Here is a 17471-nt window from a genome sequence, read left to right as displayed (position 1 = left end):
GAGAGGGAGAATTCCTATGTTTTTGTTTGGGAAATGGGGAATACATTTTTGGTTCTCTACAAACTAGTTACTAATTAATTAACATAGATGTTTTCAAAAGTATACTGTGCAGAATCAGGCTAGTTTGGAGTTTAATTTCTAAATCATATTTTTGTGTTAATTTAAAAACATTGTCACACTCAGACGTGTCGTGTAAATACAAGGCATAATGGAGTCTGCCAATGTATTAGCGTGTTTTCATGTTAATACATTTTAATGCATACCTGGAAATAAGGCTTGTCTTGCTGTTTTGATACAAGGGAACATTTTGTACTAGTTTTTGCTATTTTACACTAGAATGTTATTAGTCATCCGCATACTAGTGTCTCTATCTCTATGCATGCTTTTGTTTTGTAACTGAGTGCAGAAAGAAGTTGGGCTTTAGAGGATGGAGTGGATTGGTATTTTTCTCCCACTGGGTCCATTGTGATATTCTTTTCCCAAGTTTCTTTGAGGAATAATTGACAAATATAATTGTGCTATAATTTTTTTAAAGTAACATTGATATACAAACTTATGTGTTTCACAAGCACAAAGCAGTGGTTTAATATTCACCAATATTATCAAGACCTTACCCTCTACTGCGGTCATTGTCTATCAACATAGTAAGACGCAATAGAGTCAATAATTGTATTCTCCGTGCAGTACTACTGTCCCAGTGACCTACCTTTGTTGTGACTGCAAATTTCAGTGCCCCTTAATCCCCTTATTCATCCACACCCACCCTCCCCAACACCCTTTGGTAACAACTAGTCCCATCTTGGTGTCAATGAGTCTAGTGCTTTTTTTGTTCCTTCTTTTTCACTTTGTTTTTATACTCCACAAATGAGTGAAATCATTTGGTACTTGTCTTTTTCCATTTGGCTTGTTTCACTGAGCATAATACTCCCTAGCTCCATCCATGTTATTGCAAATAGAAGGATCTCTTTTCTTTTTATGGCTGAATAATATTTCATTGTGTATATATACCACCTCTTCTTTATACATTCATCTATTGTTGGACACTTAGGTTGCTTCCATATCTTGGCTATTGTAAGTAGTGCAGTGATACACATAGAGGTGCATATGTCTTTTCAATTCAAGGATCTTGTTTTCTTCAGGTAAATTCCAAGAAGTGGAATTACTGGGTCAAATGGTATCTCTATTTTTAGCTTTTTGAGGAAACTCTATATTGCTTTCCACAGCAGTTGTACCAATTTACATTCCCACAAACAGTGCAGGAGTGTTCCCTTTGCTCCACATCCTCGCCAGAATTTGTTATTCCTTGTCTTTTGGAAAGTGGCCATGTTAACTGGTGTGAGATGATACCTCATTGTGGTTTTTATTTGCATTTCCCTGATAATTAATGATGTGGAGCATCTTTTCATGTGCCTCTTGGCCATTTGAATTTCTTCTTTGGAGAAGTGTCTGTTTCGGTCCTCTGCCCCTTTTTTAATCTGGTTATTTGTTTTTTGAGGGTGTTGATGTTTCTGAGTTCTTTACATATTTTGGTTGTTAACTCCTTACTGGATAAAAACTTTACAAATATATTCTCCCATACTATAGGATGCCTTTCTGTTCTGCTGATGGTGTCCTTTGCTATACAGAAGCTTTATAGTTTGATGTATTCCCACTTGTTCACTTTTGATTTTGTTTCCCTTGCTCAAGGAGATGTGTTCAGGAAAAAGTTGCTCATGTTTATATTCAAGAGATTTTTGCCTATGTTTTCTTGTAAGAGTTTTATGGTTTTCATGTCTTACGTTCAGGTCTTTTATCCATTTAGAGTTTACTTTTGTGTATGGAGTTAGACAGTAATCCAGTTTCATTCTTTTACATGTAGCTGCCCACTTTTTACATCAATTGATGAAGAGGCTGTCGTTTCCCCATTGTATGTGCATGGCTCCTTTGTCATATTTTAATTGGCCATAGTGGGTGTATATCTGGCTCTCTATTGTGTTCCTTTGATCTATAGGTCTGTTCCTCCACCAGTACTAAATTGTCTTGATTACTGTGGCTTTGTAGTAGAGCTGAAAGAAAGCATAATCCCCACAGCTTTGTTCTTCCTTCTCAGGATTGCTTTTGCTATTTGGGGTCTTCTGTGGTTCCATATGAATTTCAGAACTGTTTGTTCCAGTTCACTGAAGAATGCTGTTTGTATTTTGATGGGGAATTACATTGAATCTGTAGACTACTTTAGGCAGGATGGCCATTTTGATAATATTAATTCTTCCTATCCATGAGCACAGGGTAAATTTCCATTTATTGGTGTCTTCTTAAATTTCTCTCATGAGTGTCTTGTAGTTTTCAGGGTATAGGTCTTTCCCCTCCTTGGTTAGGTTTATTCCTAGGTATTTTATTCTTTTTGATGCAATTGTAAATGGAATTGCTTTCCTGATATCTATTTGTGATAACTCATTGTTAGTATATAGGAATGCAACAGATTTCTATGTATTAATTTTGTATCCTCCAACTTTGTGAATTCAGTTATTATTTCTAATAGGTTTTTGTTGGAGTCTTTAGAGTTTTCTATGTATAATATTATGTCATCTGCAAACAGTGACAGTTTAACTTCTTCCTTACTGATCTGGATGCCTTTTATTTCTTTGTGTTGTCTGATTACTGTGGCTAGGACCACCAGTTCTATGCTGAATAAAAGTGGGGAGAGTGGGCATCCTTGTCTTGTTCTCAGTCTTAGAAGTTAAGCTTTCAGCTTTTCACCATTAAGTATAATGTTTGCTGTGGGTTTGTCATATATGGCATTTATGATGTTGAGGTACATAGCTTCTATACCTATTTTATTAAGAGTTTTTATCATGAATGGATGTTGAATTTTGTCAAATGCTTTTTCAGCATCTATTGAGATGACCATGTGATTTTTGTCCTTTTTGTTGATGTGGTGTATGATGTTGATGGATTTACAAATATTGTACCATCCTTGCATCCCTGGAATAAATCCCATTTGGTTATGATGGATGATCTTTTTGATGTATTTTTGAATTTGGTGTGCTAATATTTTGTTGAGTATTTTTGCATCTATGTTCATCAGTGATATTGGTGTATGATTTTCTTTTTGTGTGATGTCTTTGTCTGGTTTTGGTATTAGAGTGATGCTGACCTCATAGAATGCATTTAAAAGTATTTTCTCCTCTTCTACTTTTTGGAATACTTTGAGAAGGATGGGTATTAGCTCTGCTTCAAATGTGTGATAAAGTTCAGCTGTGAAGCCATCTGGGTCACCAGTTTTGTTTTTGGTTGGTTTTTTGATTACCCAATTTTGATCAATTTCATTGCTTGAAATCGGTCTGTTCAGGTTTTCTGTTTCTTCCTGGGTCATCTTTGGAAGGTTGTATTTTTCTACAAAGTTATCCATTTCTTCTAGGTTATCCAGTTTGTTAGCATATATTTTTCATAGTATTCTCTAATAATATTTGTATTTCTGTGGTGTCCATTGTGATTATTCCTTTTTTGTTTCTGATTCTGTTTATGTATGTACACTTTCTTTTTCTTGATAAGTCTAGCAAGGGGTTATCTACTTTGTTTATTTTCTCAAGGAACCAGCTCCTGGGTTCATGGATTCTTTCTATTGTTTTATTCTTCTCAATTTTATTTATTTATGCTCTGATCTTTCTTATGTACCTTCTACTGACTTTGGGCATCATTCATTCTTCTTTTTCTAGTTTCTTTACTGTGAATTTAGACTGTTTATTTGGAATTATTCTTGTTTCTTAACATAGACCCGTATTGCTATGTACTTTCCTCTTAGAACTGCCTTTGGTGTATCACACAGGTTTTGGGCTGTTGAGTTATTTTCATTTGTCTTCATATATTGCTTGATCTCTGTTTTTATTTTGTCATTGATCCATTGATTATTTAGGAGCATGTTGTTAAACCTCCATGTGTTTGTAGGCTTTTTTATTTCCCTGTGTAATTTATTTCTAGTTTCATACCTTTGTGTTCCGAGAAACTGTTGATACAATTTCAAATTTTTAAAATTCATTTACACTCTTTTTGTGGCCTAGTATGTGATCTGTTCTGGAAAATGTTCCATGTATACTTGAGAAGAATGTGTATCCTGTTGCTTTTGGGTGGAATGGTCCATATATGTCTGTTAGGTCCATCTGTTCCAATTTGTTGTTCAGTGTCATTGTTTCCTTATTTTCTGCCTGATTGATCTGTCTTTTGGTGTGAATGGTATGTTAAAGTCTTCTAAAATGAATGTGTTATAGTCTATTTCCCCCTTTAATTGTGTTGGTTTACATATTTAGGTGCTCCTATATTGAGTGCATATTTATAATGGTTATATCCTCTCATTGCACTGACTTCTTTATCATTATGTAATGTCCTTCTTTGTCTCTTGTTACTTTTTTTGTTTTGAAATCTATTTTGTCTGATATAAGTACTACAACTCCTGCTTTTTTCTTTGTATTATTTGCATAGAATATCTTTTTGTGTCCCTTCACTTTTAGTCTGTGTATGTCTTTGGGTCTGAAATGAGTCTCTTGTAGGCAGCATATAGATGGGTCTTGTTTTTTTATCCATTCTTCCACTTTGTGTCTTTTGATTGGTGCATTCAGTCCATTTACATTTAAGGTGATTATCAATAAATATGTACTTATTGCCATTGTAGGCTTTAGATCTGTGGTTACCAAAGGTTCAAGGATAGCTTCTATACTATCTGACAATCTACCTTAAATCACCAATTACTCTCTCTCAAACATATTCTAAAGGTTCTTTTTTTCAATGTTTCCTCTTCTTCTTCTCCTGTCTCCATTCTATATATTAGGTGTCATGTTCTATACTCTTTGTATATCCCTTGACTAACTTTGTGAGTAGTTGATTTAATTTTGTATTTGCTTAGTAATTAATTGGTCTACTATGTTAACTGTGGCTTTATTTTCTCTGTTTACAGCTACTTAGGCTTAGGAGCATTTCCATCTACAGCATTCTCTTTGAGATAGCTTATAGAAATGGTTTATTGGTGGTGACTTCCATCAACTTTTGCTTATCTGGAAATGTTTAATCCCTGCTTTATATTTAAATGATGATCAGGTAGAGTATTCTTGGTTGGAGGCCCTTCTGTTTCATTGCATTAAATATATCATGCCACTCCCTTGCGTCCTGTAAGGTTTCTGCTGAGAAGTCTGCTGATAGCCTGATGGGTTTCCTTTATAAATTATTTTTTTCCTCTGGCTGCTTTCAGTACTCTCTCCTTGATCTGTGCCATTTTAATTATTATGTGTCTTGGTGTTGTCTTCCTAGGGTTCCTTTTGTTGGGTTGTCTTTGTGCTTCCATGACCTGAGTGTTTCCTTCCCCAGACTGGGGAAGTTTTCAACAATTATTTCCTCAAAGAGACTTTCTATCCCTTTGTTTCTCTCTTCTTCTGGCGGTTTGGATTGGTCACACAGCTCTCTTAGTATTCTTTCATTCCTATAGGTCCTTTTTTCTCTATGTTTTTTGGCTTCGTTGTTTTCTTGCTCCCTAATTTTCAGATCATTCACAACTTCTTCAACCTGCGTAAGACTATTAATTCCCTCCATTGTATTTTTCATTTCAGATACTGTATTCTTCAGTTCTGAGTGACTTTTTTGGAGGTCTTCTATCTTTTTGTTGTGGTCCTCCTCCCTGAGATCTTGAATAGATCTATGAACATGTTTATGACTTTTACTTTGAAGTCTTTATCAAAAGATTGGTGATTTCAGTTTCACTCAGACCTCTCTATGGTATTTTATTTTGTTGTTTGGACCAAATTCCTCTGCCTCTTCTTTTTTTCAGTGTTTTGTATGGAGTAATAGCTTTATGAAGGAGGCTCCCTCTAGTGCCCAGAAGCTCAGTTTCCTGTGCAGGAGTCTAAGCTGTTGGCATGCAGTGGGCAGGGCAGGCACCTTTATGCCCTGCTTGTAGTGATCTGATTTCAGGTGGCCTATGTGGTCCTTCGGCTGACCAGGCAAGCAGGGAGAATACTTGGAGCTGTACCACTGGAGTTGCTGTGGGCAAAGCTGCCCCCACCCCACCTTGCAGCAATGATGGGGCCACGGGAGAGCGGGATAGGTCCCTGCCACGAGGAAGGAACTCCCAGAACTGGCTCCCGCAGTACTTCTGCAGCTGGGCCAAAATAGGACCAAGAAAGCTGGAAGGATCCCCCTCTCTTTTCCTGGCTGCATTGCCTGCCTCCACTGCTGGGTCAAGTGAGCGACTCATGCAGGGAGGTGCCTCCATGCTACACTGCTGGAGCTGTTGTGGGTGGAGCTGCCCTCTGTCCTGCCTCCTGCGATGGTGGGGCCGCTGGCGAGCAGGACTGGTGCCTGCTAGGAGGAAAGAGCTCCTGGGGCTGTTCCAAAATAGGGCTGGGAAATCTGGGGGTTCTTCCTCTGCCTACCAAGGAGCAAAGTTTGATTGTACTGCTGTCTGGTTGGCTGCGCACCACAGAGTGGAGCCTCAGGACCGTGTTGCCTGCCAGGGGGATGGAGCATCTGAAGCGCCTGAGGGCTCCCAACCTGTTGGGCTGAGGGGCGGCTGGGAAGGTGTTGTCCACCTGACCTTTCTCCTAAGCACAGAGCACTGTGTAATCCTTGCGCCTCTGGCACCCCTTTTGCTGCAGGGAAGTCTTTGAAACTTCCCGCTTTGCTTTTTTTCCCAGGGGGCTGATAGAGTGTGCTTGTTCTCCACAAACAGCTGGGATTTCATCCTCTCCAAGTGTCCCGCCTGTCTCTGTTGTCCAGCCCCACTAATCACCAGGGCACCATGTTATGTGGGTTCGTGTTCCTGGAGCAGATCTCCAGGGCCAGGTGTTCAGCAGTCCTGGTCTTCTACTCCCTCCATGCCCCCTTCCTCTTCATCCCACCTGTGGGCTGGGGGACAGGGAGGGTTTGGGTCCCACTGTATTGCGGCTTTACCACTTTACCCTTTTCCGTAGGGTCTTCTCTTCCTCCCCAGATGTAGGTAGTCAGTTCTGTAGTCTTCAGGTCATTTTCAGTTTTAGTTGTATTTGCTGTATTTTTGTGTTCTATGTGATGTGAGGAGGAGATTTTTGCCTTGCCTTCCTACATTGCCATCTTTTTCCCAGAATCAACAGATAGAATTGTAATGTTTAAAGTGTGTAAGTTTAGGCTTTTGATATACATATGCATTGTGTAATAATTCTTATAATTGAAAGTTGGCGCTCCTTGACCTACATCTCCCCAATCCCCCTCTTCAGCCCCTAACACCACCATTCTATTCTGTTTCCATGGAATCTTTTTTGTTTCCTTTTCTTTAAACTCTGCCTATAAGTGATACCATACAGTATTTTTCTCTCTGTCTTCTTTCACCTAGCAAAATGTCCTTCAGGTTCACCCATGTTGTCATCGATAGCAGAATTTCCCTTCCTTTTATTGTTGCTGAATAATATTCCATTATGGTAATGGAATATTATTATGAATGATTATCCCATTCCATTTTCTTTACATAATGGTTTCTTAACACCTATATACAGAGGGGCAGGTGAAAGGCTGTACTTGGTGGAATTATACAGTAGGTTTTGGAAGGCTCTGGGAAGAGGGGTAATAGTTTGGTGAGCCCAGAAGGTGAAAATTTCAGTGCTTGGGAGGAAGCCCACAATCACACCCTTGAAGACCCTCACTCATCCCCATCAAGAGTCTGGTACAATTTCTGGTGCCTTCTCATTCTCCAAGGAATGGATGATTTGAAAATGTCAGCCTGGTGGGTGGGCTTCAGCATGCTCTTTATAAGTATAGACAAAGTGAAGTCACCCCTGGAAGCTTTGTAAGCAATTGGTAAGTCAGGAAGCAGCCATAGCAAAAGGTCAGGACAAATGGCATGTGATGATAACAGCTCTTAGGCTGCTTGAGAGATCCTTAGACATGTCACTGTGGAAAGTACTAGAAATAACTGGGTGCTGAGGTCCTGGCATAATGTAGGCAGAGATTTTCAAGCCATAAATATTTGGATTATAGCTATTTAAACAAACTATACTAAGATTTAAAGAGAATCCTACACAAGTTAAGATGATATGGTCACCATTTATTGTTTTGAATTGGGGATGTTGGTCTCTATAATGAAAACAACATATAGAAAGAAATGAGATGCTAATGAATATTCCATTTTGTTTGTTCAGAATATCCTTGATCTTATTGACTGGGTTTATAATTAAATGCTGTCCACTTGGACTCAGAATTAAATTTTTGCATGAAAGAATTGTTTACTGAGTGAAAAAAATACCATTTATATATTATTTAAGTACATATTGCATTTCACTTGATGAAAAAGTTCCATTGTTCTTTTTTAAAGTTGGTAAAGTACACAAAAATAGTAGACAATAGAGAACCAAATTAGGCAGGCAATTGCATTTTCCCCTTTTTCTAAATCTAACAGTGGTGATTTTGACTGTGTCCCCTTTAACAGGTGCTAATTCTGTTAAAAATATTGCAAAATAACCAGAGCAGTAAAACAAACAACAAATGATATCTAATATAAAGTGAATAGACAGTAAAGGAAAAGAGGAGAAAAGATTTCAAATAATCGATTGGAAACATAACTAAAGGTTAGCAGTTCTTTCTTGCTCTCGTTCTGAAAACAAATATTAGATTGATTAAAGCAGATATACTTTGAAATGCCATAAAGGGTGCCTCTTCTGGTGAAGTATTGATAAACTGCCTGAGTGTATCACTGGCATTTTCATTTTACTCGCCTAGGAAGGAGAGTCAAGGGAGTGGATTTTTACCTCTCTGCCCAGCCACTATGAATTGCTTAGACAGTGTGTGTGTGTGTGTGTGTGTGTGTGTGTGTGTGCATGCGTGCTGGGGGTGGGGGGGGTGTTCTACACTATTACATGCTAGGTTAAAAGGGTCTTTCTGTGGGGCCCCTCTGAATTCTCTTGTCAGATGGATGGGAAATGCAGCCTGTGATGAGCTGAACTTCGTTATTCAGTTTACTGGAGTTTTGTGTCAACAGCAACTACCTGGAAAGGCTTTATGCTTACACCCCATTTTCTTGGTGGGGGATTTATAGGCTTATTTGGCAAAATCATGCTGAGGTAGAGTTACTCTGTGTCTTCAAACAAACAGCCACCCCGCTGCCACTGATCAGTGTTCCTGGGATGGCGGTGATTGAAATTCAGCACTTAGAGAGACTTAATTGGCACATGATCTCTGTTAAGCATATGCCCCCACTACAGGCGTGCCATCTGATATACCCGTAGGGTGCCCAGCACCTCGCACATGCTCGCATTTTGCTAAAGAAGCAGGTTTTGAACAGGTCCTTGAAGGAAGCCTGTGCAGTGGTTTAGGAGAGGGGTGAGGGGTGGATCTGGAGCACAGATACTCAGATCTTGCCTGTCTTTGCGTTACCCTAGTTCTTCATTTCCTCGAACTCAGAACAAACCTAAGGAGTTCTGGTGTGCTTGCCATGAAAAGAAGTGTTCAGAATTTGTTCCAGAAGTTTCAGAGTCTGCTCTTGCACGTTCAGTAAAGCAAGCCCTATGCTAGCAAAGTGGAACTTGGAAGGACTCAGCTCTCTTTGGTAGCTTGCTGCCTTGGAATTCAATTTTAGAATGTTCTCTGCTCACTGTGGCTAGGACTGATCCCTTGGCCTTCAGATAAAATCCTGGAAATTGATATCAACATGTTCCTGCCGAGTTGGAAACAGCAGGACTGGGCCAAGTGTTCTAGGTTATGAGTATCAAGAGAGAACAATGAACCTCAGCAGGAAATAAAACAGACCCATTAGGTTATTTTCCTTACATAAGAAGAGCAAGTGAATAGCAAGAAGAGCAAGAAAATATCAGTGCTTGTATAACACACTGCTCTGTGGCTCTTCCCAAGTATCCTGTCACCCAGGTCCTTCAAGTAACCAGGGGGACCCTGGCACCTCTCTGCCCACACAGCTGTCCCAGTCTCTGTCCTCGGCACTGCCACAACTCCAGCCTCTGCTCTGCTCTCCTGCAGCCATGCAGCCCTGCCACTGTGTCGCCCAGAGCACTGAGCAGAGCTCTTTTAGAGTCACTAACATGTGTAGTGAGCTAGCTGACCAGGGCCAGGTGAGAATCCTGGCCACAGGAACCTTCACTTTATCCACACCTGGACTCCTATTAAATGCTTAATAAATGTTTGTTGAATTCCGAATGAACTAAATAATTTGGGTTCCTCTGAGTAAGGTTGAAAATAGCATTAGGTTATAATCAGAGGAGGATTTGCTGTGACACTAATGCAGTTTAAGTTTCTGTGTCTCTCAGTTGCACAGGTCAATTCCCAGGACCTGTTACTAAATTTGAATTCATACCTTTACATTCTGTTCCTAAAGCTGCACCCCCCACCCCAAACACACACACAAATTCTGTAAGGTGCAGGACCCATGAAACAGATTTGCTCCTGTTAAAATGCTGTCGCTAAGTAAGCCCTTGTGGCTTCCAACCATGGCTCTCCCGAAAATTGGGATATCAGAAGAAAATGATAAAGCCAAACCCACAAAGGACAAGGAAGGGAAGGGACATTAAAGAACCCCGTGCTCATTGAAGGGTGATTGGCATTTATTACCTGATTTAACATCTTACAGCAACCTTTTCTGAGCAATAGCATTGCTGTCCACCCCCACCTGTTAATAGGAGAGAGGAGAAGTTCAGAGAAGCTAAGTAACCTGTCCAGTGTGGTAGAGCTCCTAGGGCCGGGACCTACATCCTTGACCTTTCTCCTTCTCAGCCATCTGTTCACTGTCTCTTGTATAGCTCTGATTGTAGGCTGCATATTCAATAGCTCTACTAGCCTTCCCAGAAAGTGTTAAACCCACCAGAGTAAGAAATGTCTGTATGGGCTGCAGGGTGAGAGGGAGAAAGTTGGTGAGGGATTCAGGTTGAGCATTTAAGAGAAGCCCCTGGCAAACCCTTCCCCAGTCAGTGTGAGCTTAAGCTGTAACAATTCATTCAATTATGTTAAGCACCCATTAAAGGAATCCTAAACCCTCCCTTGGGCCATTTCAGTTCTATGAGATTATAATTGTTTGAGACTCACAGTGATTTCTTCTTTTGCCTTCAGGTGATTCTCATTTTGACAAAGCTCTATGACTATAACCTGGGGAGCATCACGGAGAGCTCACTTTGGAGGTAAGTAGATAAACTGAGCTAATGATTATTGTCTTATTTAAGCATGACACCATGACTGCTCTCCCAAACCTTTCTTCTGATGGAAGCATTTCTAGTTCTGTGTACTCCTTCCTTCTCTTCATTCTTGTCACTCAGCCATTGGCTGGCTTTATTTACAGGCAGGCCAGACTCTTGTTTCTTTATAGGCAACTGTTTTGGTCACAGGTCTTTTTGCTAAACTGTTCAGTAGGTTGTCTTTATGTATTTTGGTTCCCACAGTTCTCACATACCTTAGAGCTTATTGGAGCAGAAGCAAAAGAATGAAGGTTATCTTTGCAGTGGGGAATCAATGCGACCTCTAGTCTGCAGAGCCCTGGCAGCTCTGAATGCACCTTTCTCAGATCAGCTTCCCATCCACGCGGCAGCTTGCTAGCACCCTGGAGGCGTGCATACACACCTTTTATCTCTGGGTTCATGCTGTACTATCTCACACATAGAGTGTGCAATAAATACTTTTTTCAAATGAATGCTGCAGATCCTTTAGAAGCAGACAAATTCACCGAACACCATGTGCATTTAGGCTGCCAAGAGTCTGAAACCAGGAACAGCAAAGTCCTCAGAAACCCAGGCAGCAGCTGTTCTCCCCTTCTTTTCTTGGGGACTCTGTGCTGTTTGTTTCCAAGAATCTGCTTTATTGATCTTATCCTGCCTGGCTGTTTGCCAGCCTATGACAAGTGTCCACACTGAAGCCAGTTCTAAGCCTAAGAGCATGGTCTGTGATTGGTTAGGCCTGGATCGTGTGAAATCCCTGAGCCTCCGAGACAATGGAGACAATCTCAGGATGACATTCAGTGATCACTGGCTTGGCATGAAGCCCAGAGTCTGACTGGTCAGTGCCCGGATTGTAATGTTGGCTAAATGTGTTGAGTATCTCTTCTGATCAGCCACCCTTAACACATACACTTATGCTCACAAACTAGTGGGAGGAGTTATACCAATAACAGAAAAGTGGCAGAGGTCTCTGGGCAGTCTAGTGGGTGTGCACCTGTAACTCTGGGGTGGGGAAGAATTCTGGGGCAAAATACCTTTGAAACCGAAATCAGTCAAAGGGAGAAATAAAGTGCAAGAAACCCATTTATTTCTTACAAGCAGTCATCCACTTCTGCTGTCCCAGTGTCTCTTGCAACCTGGCTGCAGAAGAGAGGCCCAGTCCAGATAAGCTCTTCTCACCCATATAATTACCTATTGATATGGAGATGAACTACTTCTCTCCACCCCTTGGAAACACCTATTGATATGGAGATGCACTAAGGCCCGGCATGAGGTTCTGGAAATATTGCAATTGTACCCACAGTACCCCATAAGATCCATGGGGGATATCATCACCTGTCCATTCATGTGACCAGGACAGGCTGGCTGCTGTCTCTCAGTCTGAAGGCCAAGGACTTAGGGAGAGAGACTCCAACCAGCCCAGCCCGATTGTGTCGGGACTGCAACCCTGGTACAATCAGCAATGACCCGGCTGAGAAGGTTGATTTGCATAGATCATGGATTGAGTAAACACCCAACAGGAATCTACCATTCCCAACAAGGGGTTTGTTCATTAATTCTTTTTTTAAACATGATGTCTGTTTTCCATCAGGTTTGCACTATGTACAAACAAAAAGTTCTGTGCATTAGGAAAAACCCTACTTGATCAAAGAAAATGATAAATCCTATTCATTTATTTGTTGTGAGGCATTTAGATTATTGAACTCCTCCACCAAATAGGAGGTCAGTTATGCAGAATTCTGTCCCAAGCAAATTATGGAACTGAATTAAAGTGTGGGAAGTTTGGTAGGAGCCTCAAAAAGTACCATTCTTTAAGGCATTAAGGACTTGCCACTGCTGTCTTGTTTTAAATTCAATACCCGTCCCTCAGATTCTGTAACTCTTAAGTGGGCTTATAGTTCCTTGACAGATTTCTCTAATGTATGTACATATATGAGAGTAAAAGCCCGGTTTTATTCTGCAGCACATCTGCCATTTAAGTGTAGCTGGCATATTAGAAAGTTAAAAGATAGGCAGTTCTATCTCAGTGGGACAGAAGCTATTAATAGCAGCCAAAACTCTCAACTTGAGCAGAGGCCAGGGCATGCTTGTGGGACATGAGAAGCAGTTTGTCCTAGACTGCCAAAGTTCAGGTTCAGTGGGCTGGTTTCTCTGATGGGGCATTGTTACCTATGCCCCATCCTAGGAAGAATATTCTTTTCTCCTCTTAAGGGAGGGAGTTGGTGGAGTAAAAGTGACCCTGCATTCTGGTAGTATCAGGCCTCCCTTCTGAGGGAGCATTCTCCATGGGTTAAGCTTGGCAAAGCAGGGCAAGAATGAGCTGCTGCCTCTTCAGTCTTAGGATCAATTTCAGTGGAAGACACACACACGCGTGCACACACACACACACACACACACACACATCCATAGGTAAATATATATGCATGCATACATATGTATATATACTCATACACACTTAATATGGCCACAAATATATTTACTCATACACCTACAATAGTCTTTTGACATATGTCATATGTCATACATGTCATGTTTGGCAAATGACTATCATTGGTGTTCTATACCATTAGGACCACTCATTTATTTATTTATTGAAATAGAGTTGACATGCAATATCGTATTGGTTTCAGGTATATAATACACAGATTCAACAATTATATACATTACTAAATGCTCACCATGATAAGTGTAGTTATCATCTGTCAACGTACAAAGATATTACAATATTATTGACTATTCTCTATGCTGTACTTTCATCCTCATGACTAATTGATTTGGTAATTAGAAGTTTGTACCTCTTTATACAGTCATCCACTTCTCTCATCCCCTTGAATTTCTCATTTAATACTTTGGTAGACAAACACATCCCTTAAAATATAAATTAGAAAAGAAAAAAAAGGGAAGGAGAAAGAAAAATATTTAGAATACTGCACAAGTACTTTGGTGAGGTTTGCAGTTTGAGTGGCTCATGAAGCCCGTGTTTGGTCTTTAAAGAACATCTTTGAGGTTAGTGATTTCCTAGGAGTAGAGGAGGAGAGGGGCGGGTCTGTATGGGTCAGGGATGAGGGTTAGGAAGAGAGGTCCCCATGGTTCTTAGTCACCTAATTCAACCCTGCTTGGAGACTAACCTTCTAAGTGTGGACTCATTGGACTTGATTTTCTCCTTCACCAACTCTAACTTGTCAGAAAGTCTGCCTAGGTCCAAAACTGGGGGCTTGCTGGAAACACAGGATAGGTGTTAGGTATTCTCATGGCACCCACAGAACAGAGCTCTGGAGTTAGCACATAGATGATGCTCAGTAAGTAAATGTTTCATTCTAAGATGGAAAAGAGGACACATTTTTATTTAAGGCTTGACAAGTATCTGCTTTTACTCAGCAGAGGTTTTTTTTTTTTTTTTTAATTCAGATATCACTGATATACAGTCTTATGGAGGTTTCACATGACCAACATTGTGATTTCAACATTCACCCATATTATCAAGTCCCCCTACCCTACTGCAATCACTGTCTATCAGCGTAGTAAGATGCTATAGAGTCACTATTTATCTTCTCCATGCTGTATTGCCTTCCCCGTGACCTACCTATACTGTGTGTGCTAATTATAATGCTCCTTCTAACTCCCTCCCCACCTACCCTTCCAAATCCCTTCCCGTCAGTCACTGTTAGTTCATTCTTGGGTTCTGTGAATCTGCTGCTGTTTTTTGTTCCTTCAGTTTTGCTTTGTTGTTATACTCCACCAATGAGTAAAATCATTTGGTACTTGTCTTTCTCCACCTAGCTTATTTCACTGAACATAATACCCTCTAGCTCCATCCATGTTGCTGCAAATGGTAGGATTTGTTTACTTCTTATGGCTGAATAATATTCCATTGTGTATATGTACCACTTCTTCTTTATCCATTCATCTACTGATGGATACTAAGGTTGCTTCCATATTTTGGCTATTGGAAATCCTGCTGCAATAAACATAAGGATGCATATGTCTTTTTTAATCAGGGATCTTGTTTTCTTCAGGTAAATGCCTAGGAGTGGAATTCCTGGGTCAAATGGTATTTCTATTTTTAGTTTTTCAAGGAACCTCCATATTGCTTTCCACAATGGTTGAACTAATTTACATTTCCACCAACAGTGTAGGAGGGTCCCCCATTCACCGCATCCTCACCAGCATTTATTGTTCTTTGTCTTTTGGATATTGGCCATCCTAACTGGTGTGAGGTGATATCTCATTGTGGTTTTAATTTGCATTTCCCTGATGATTAGCAATATGGAGCATCTTTTCATGTGCCTGTTGGCCATCTGAATTTCTTCTTTGAAGAAGTGTCTGTTTAGATCCTCCACCCATTTTTTAATCAGGTTATTTGCTTTTTGGGTGTTGAGGTGTGTGAGTTCTTTATATATTTTGGATGTTAACCCCTTATTGGATATGTTGTTTATGAATATATTCTCCCATACTGTAGGATGCCTTTTTGTTCTACTGATGGTATCCTTTGCTGTACAGAAGCTTTTTAGTTTACTGTAGTCCATTTGTTCATTTTTGTTTTTGTTGCCCTTGCCCAAGGAGATGTGTTCAGGAAAAAGTTGTTCTTGCCCATGTTTATATTCAAGAGATTTTTATCTGTGTTTTCTTCTGAGAGTTTTATGGTTTCATGACTTATATACAGGTCTTGATCCCTTTCAAGTTTACTTTTGTGTATGGAGTTAGACAATAATCCAGTTTCATTTTCTTCCATGAAGCTGTCTGGTTTTGCCAACACCAGCTGTTGAAGAGGCTGTCATTTCCCCATGTATATCCATGGCTCCTTTATTGTATATTAATTGGCCATATATGTGCAGGTTTATATCTGGACTCTCTATTCTGTTGCATTGGTCTATGGGTCTGTTCCATTGGTCTATGGGTCTGTTCCATGGGTCTGTTCTTGTGCCAGTACCAAATTGTTTTGATTACTGTGGCTTTGTAGTAGAGCTTGAAGTTGGGAAGCATAATCCCCAGCTTTATTCTTCCTTCTCAGAATTGCTTTAGCTATTCAAGGTCTTTTGTGGTTCCATATGAATGTTAGAACTATTTGTTCTAGTTTGTTGAAGAATGCTGTTGGAGTTTTGATAGGGATTACATTGAATCTGTAGATTGCTTTAGGCAGATGGCCATATTGACAATATTAATTCTTCCTATCCATGACCATGTGGTGTATTTCCATTTATTGGTGTCTTCTTTAATTTCTCTCATGAGTATCTTATAGTTTTCAGAGTATAGGTATTTAACCCCCTTGCTTAGGTTTATGCCTGGGTATTCTTTTTGATGCAATTGTAAATGAATTGTTTTCCTGATTTCCATTTTTGCTAGTTCATTGTTAATATATAGAAATACAACAGATATCTGTTACTTTTGTATCCTTCAACTTTGCTGAATTCAGGTATTAGTTCTAGTCACTTTGGGGTGGAGTCTTTAGGGTTTTTTATGTACAATATCATGTCATCTACAAACAGTGACAGTGACTTCTTCCTTACCAATCTGGATGCCTTTTATTTCTTTGTGTTGTCTGATTGCCATGGCTAGGACCACCAGTTCTGTGTTGAATAAAAGTGGTGAGAGTGGGCATCCTTGTCTTGTTCCCAATTTTAGAGGAAAAGCTTCTAGCTTTTCACTGTTAAGTATGATGTTGGCTGAGGGTTTGTCATATATGGCCTTTGTTATGTTGAGGTACTTGCCCTCTGTGCCCATTTTGTTAAGTGTTTTTATCATGAATGGATGTTGAATTTTGTCAAATGCTTTTTTAGCATCTATTGAGAAGATCATGTAATTTTTGTCCTTCTTTTTGTTGATGTTAATGATATTGATGGATTTCTTATTATTGTACCATCCTTGTATCCCTGGTATAAATCCCATTTGGTCATGATGGATGATCTTTTTGATGTATTTTTGAATTTAGTGTACTAATATGTTTTAAAGTATTTTTGCATATATTTTCATTAGTGATATTGGTATATTGGTGTATGGTTTTTTTTGTGTGTGATATGTTCATCTGGTTTTGGTATTAGAGTGATGCTGGCCTCATAGAATGAGTTTGGTAGTATTCCCTCCTCTTTTATTTTTTTGAAAACTTTGATGATGGTGTTAGGTCTTCTGTAAATGTTAATAAAATTTAGCAGTGAAGTCATCTGGTCTGGGATTTTTGTTCCTAGGTAGTTTTATGTATTACAAATTCAATTTCCTTGCTGGTAATTGGTCTGTTCAGATTTTTTGTTTCTTCCTAGGTCAATTTGAAAGGTTGTATTTTTCTAGAAAGTTGTTCATTTCTTCTAGGTTATCTAATTTGTTAGCATATAGTTT

At 39.7% G+C, this 17471-nt stretch overlaps 1 protein-coding gene across 7 annotated transcripts in view; it reads left to right on the top strand.

The window, feature by feature from the left end:
- Positions 1 to 17471, top strand: part of SORCS1 (sortilin related VPS10 domain containing receptor 1) — a 553895-nt gene that overhangs the window by 214831 nt on the left and 321593 nt on the right. For all 7 annotated transcript variants that reach the window (XM_036906465.2, XM_057506303.1, XM_036906469.2 and 4 more), the window contains exon 2: positions 11044 to 11111. In XM_036906465.2, the coding sequence (XP_036762360.2) occupies positions 11044 to 11111 (68 nt within the window). The remainder of the gene's footprint in view (positions 1 to 11043; positions 11112 to 17471) is intronic.

Source organism: Manis pentadactyla, chromosome 8 (assembly GCF_030020395.1).
Source record: "Manis pentadactyla isolate mManPen7 chromosome 8, mManPen7.hap1, whole genome shotgun sequence".
Taxonomy (NCBI): Eukaryota; Metazoa; Chordata; class Mammalia; order Pholidota; family Manidae; genus Manis; species Manis pentadactyla.
This window is presented reverse-complemented; position numbering and strand designations above follow the sequence as displayed.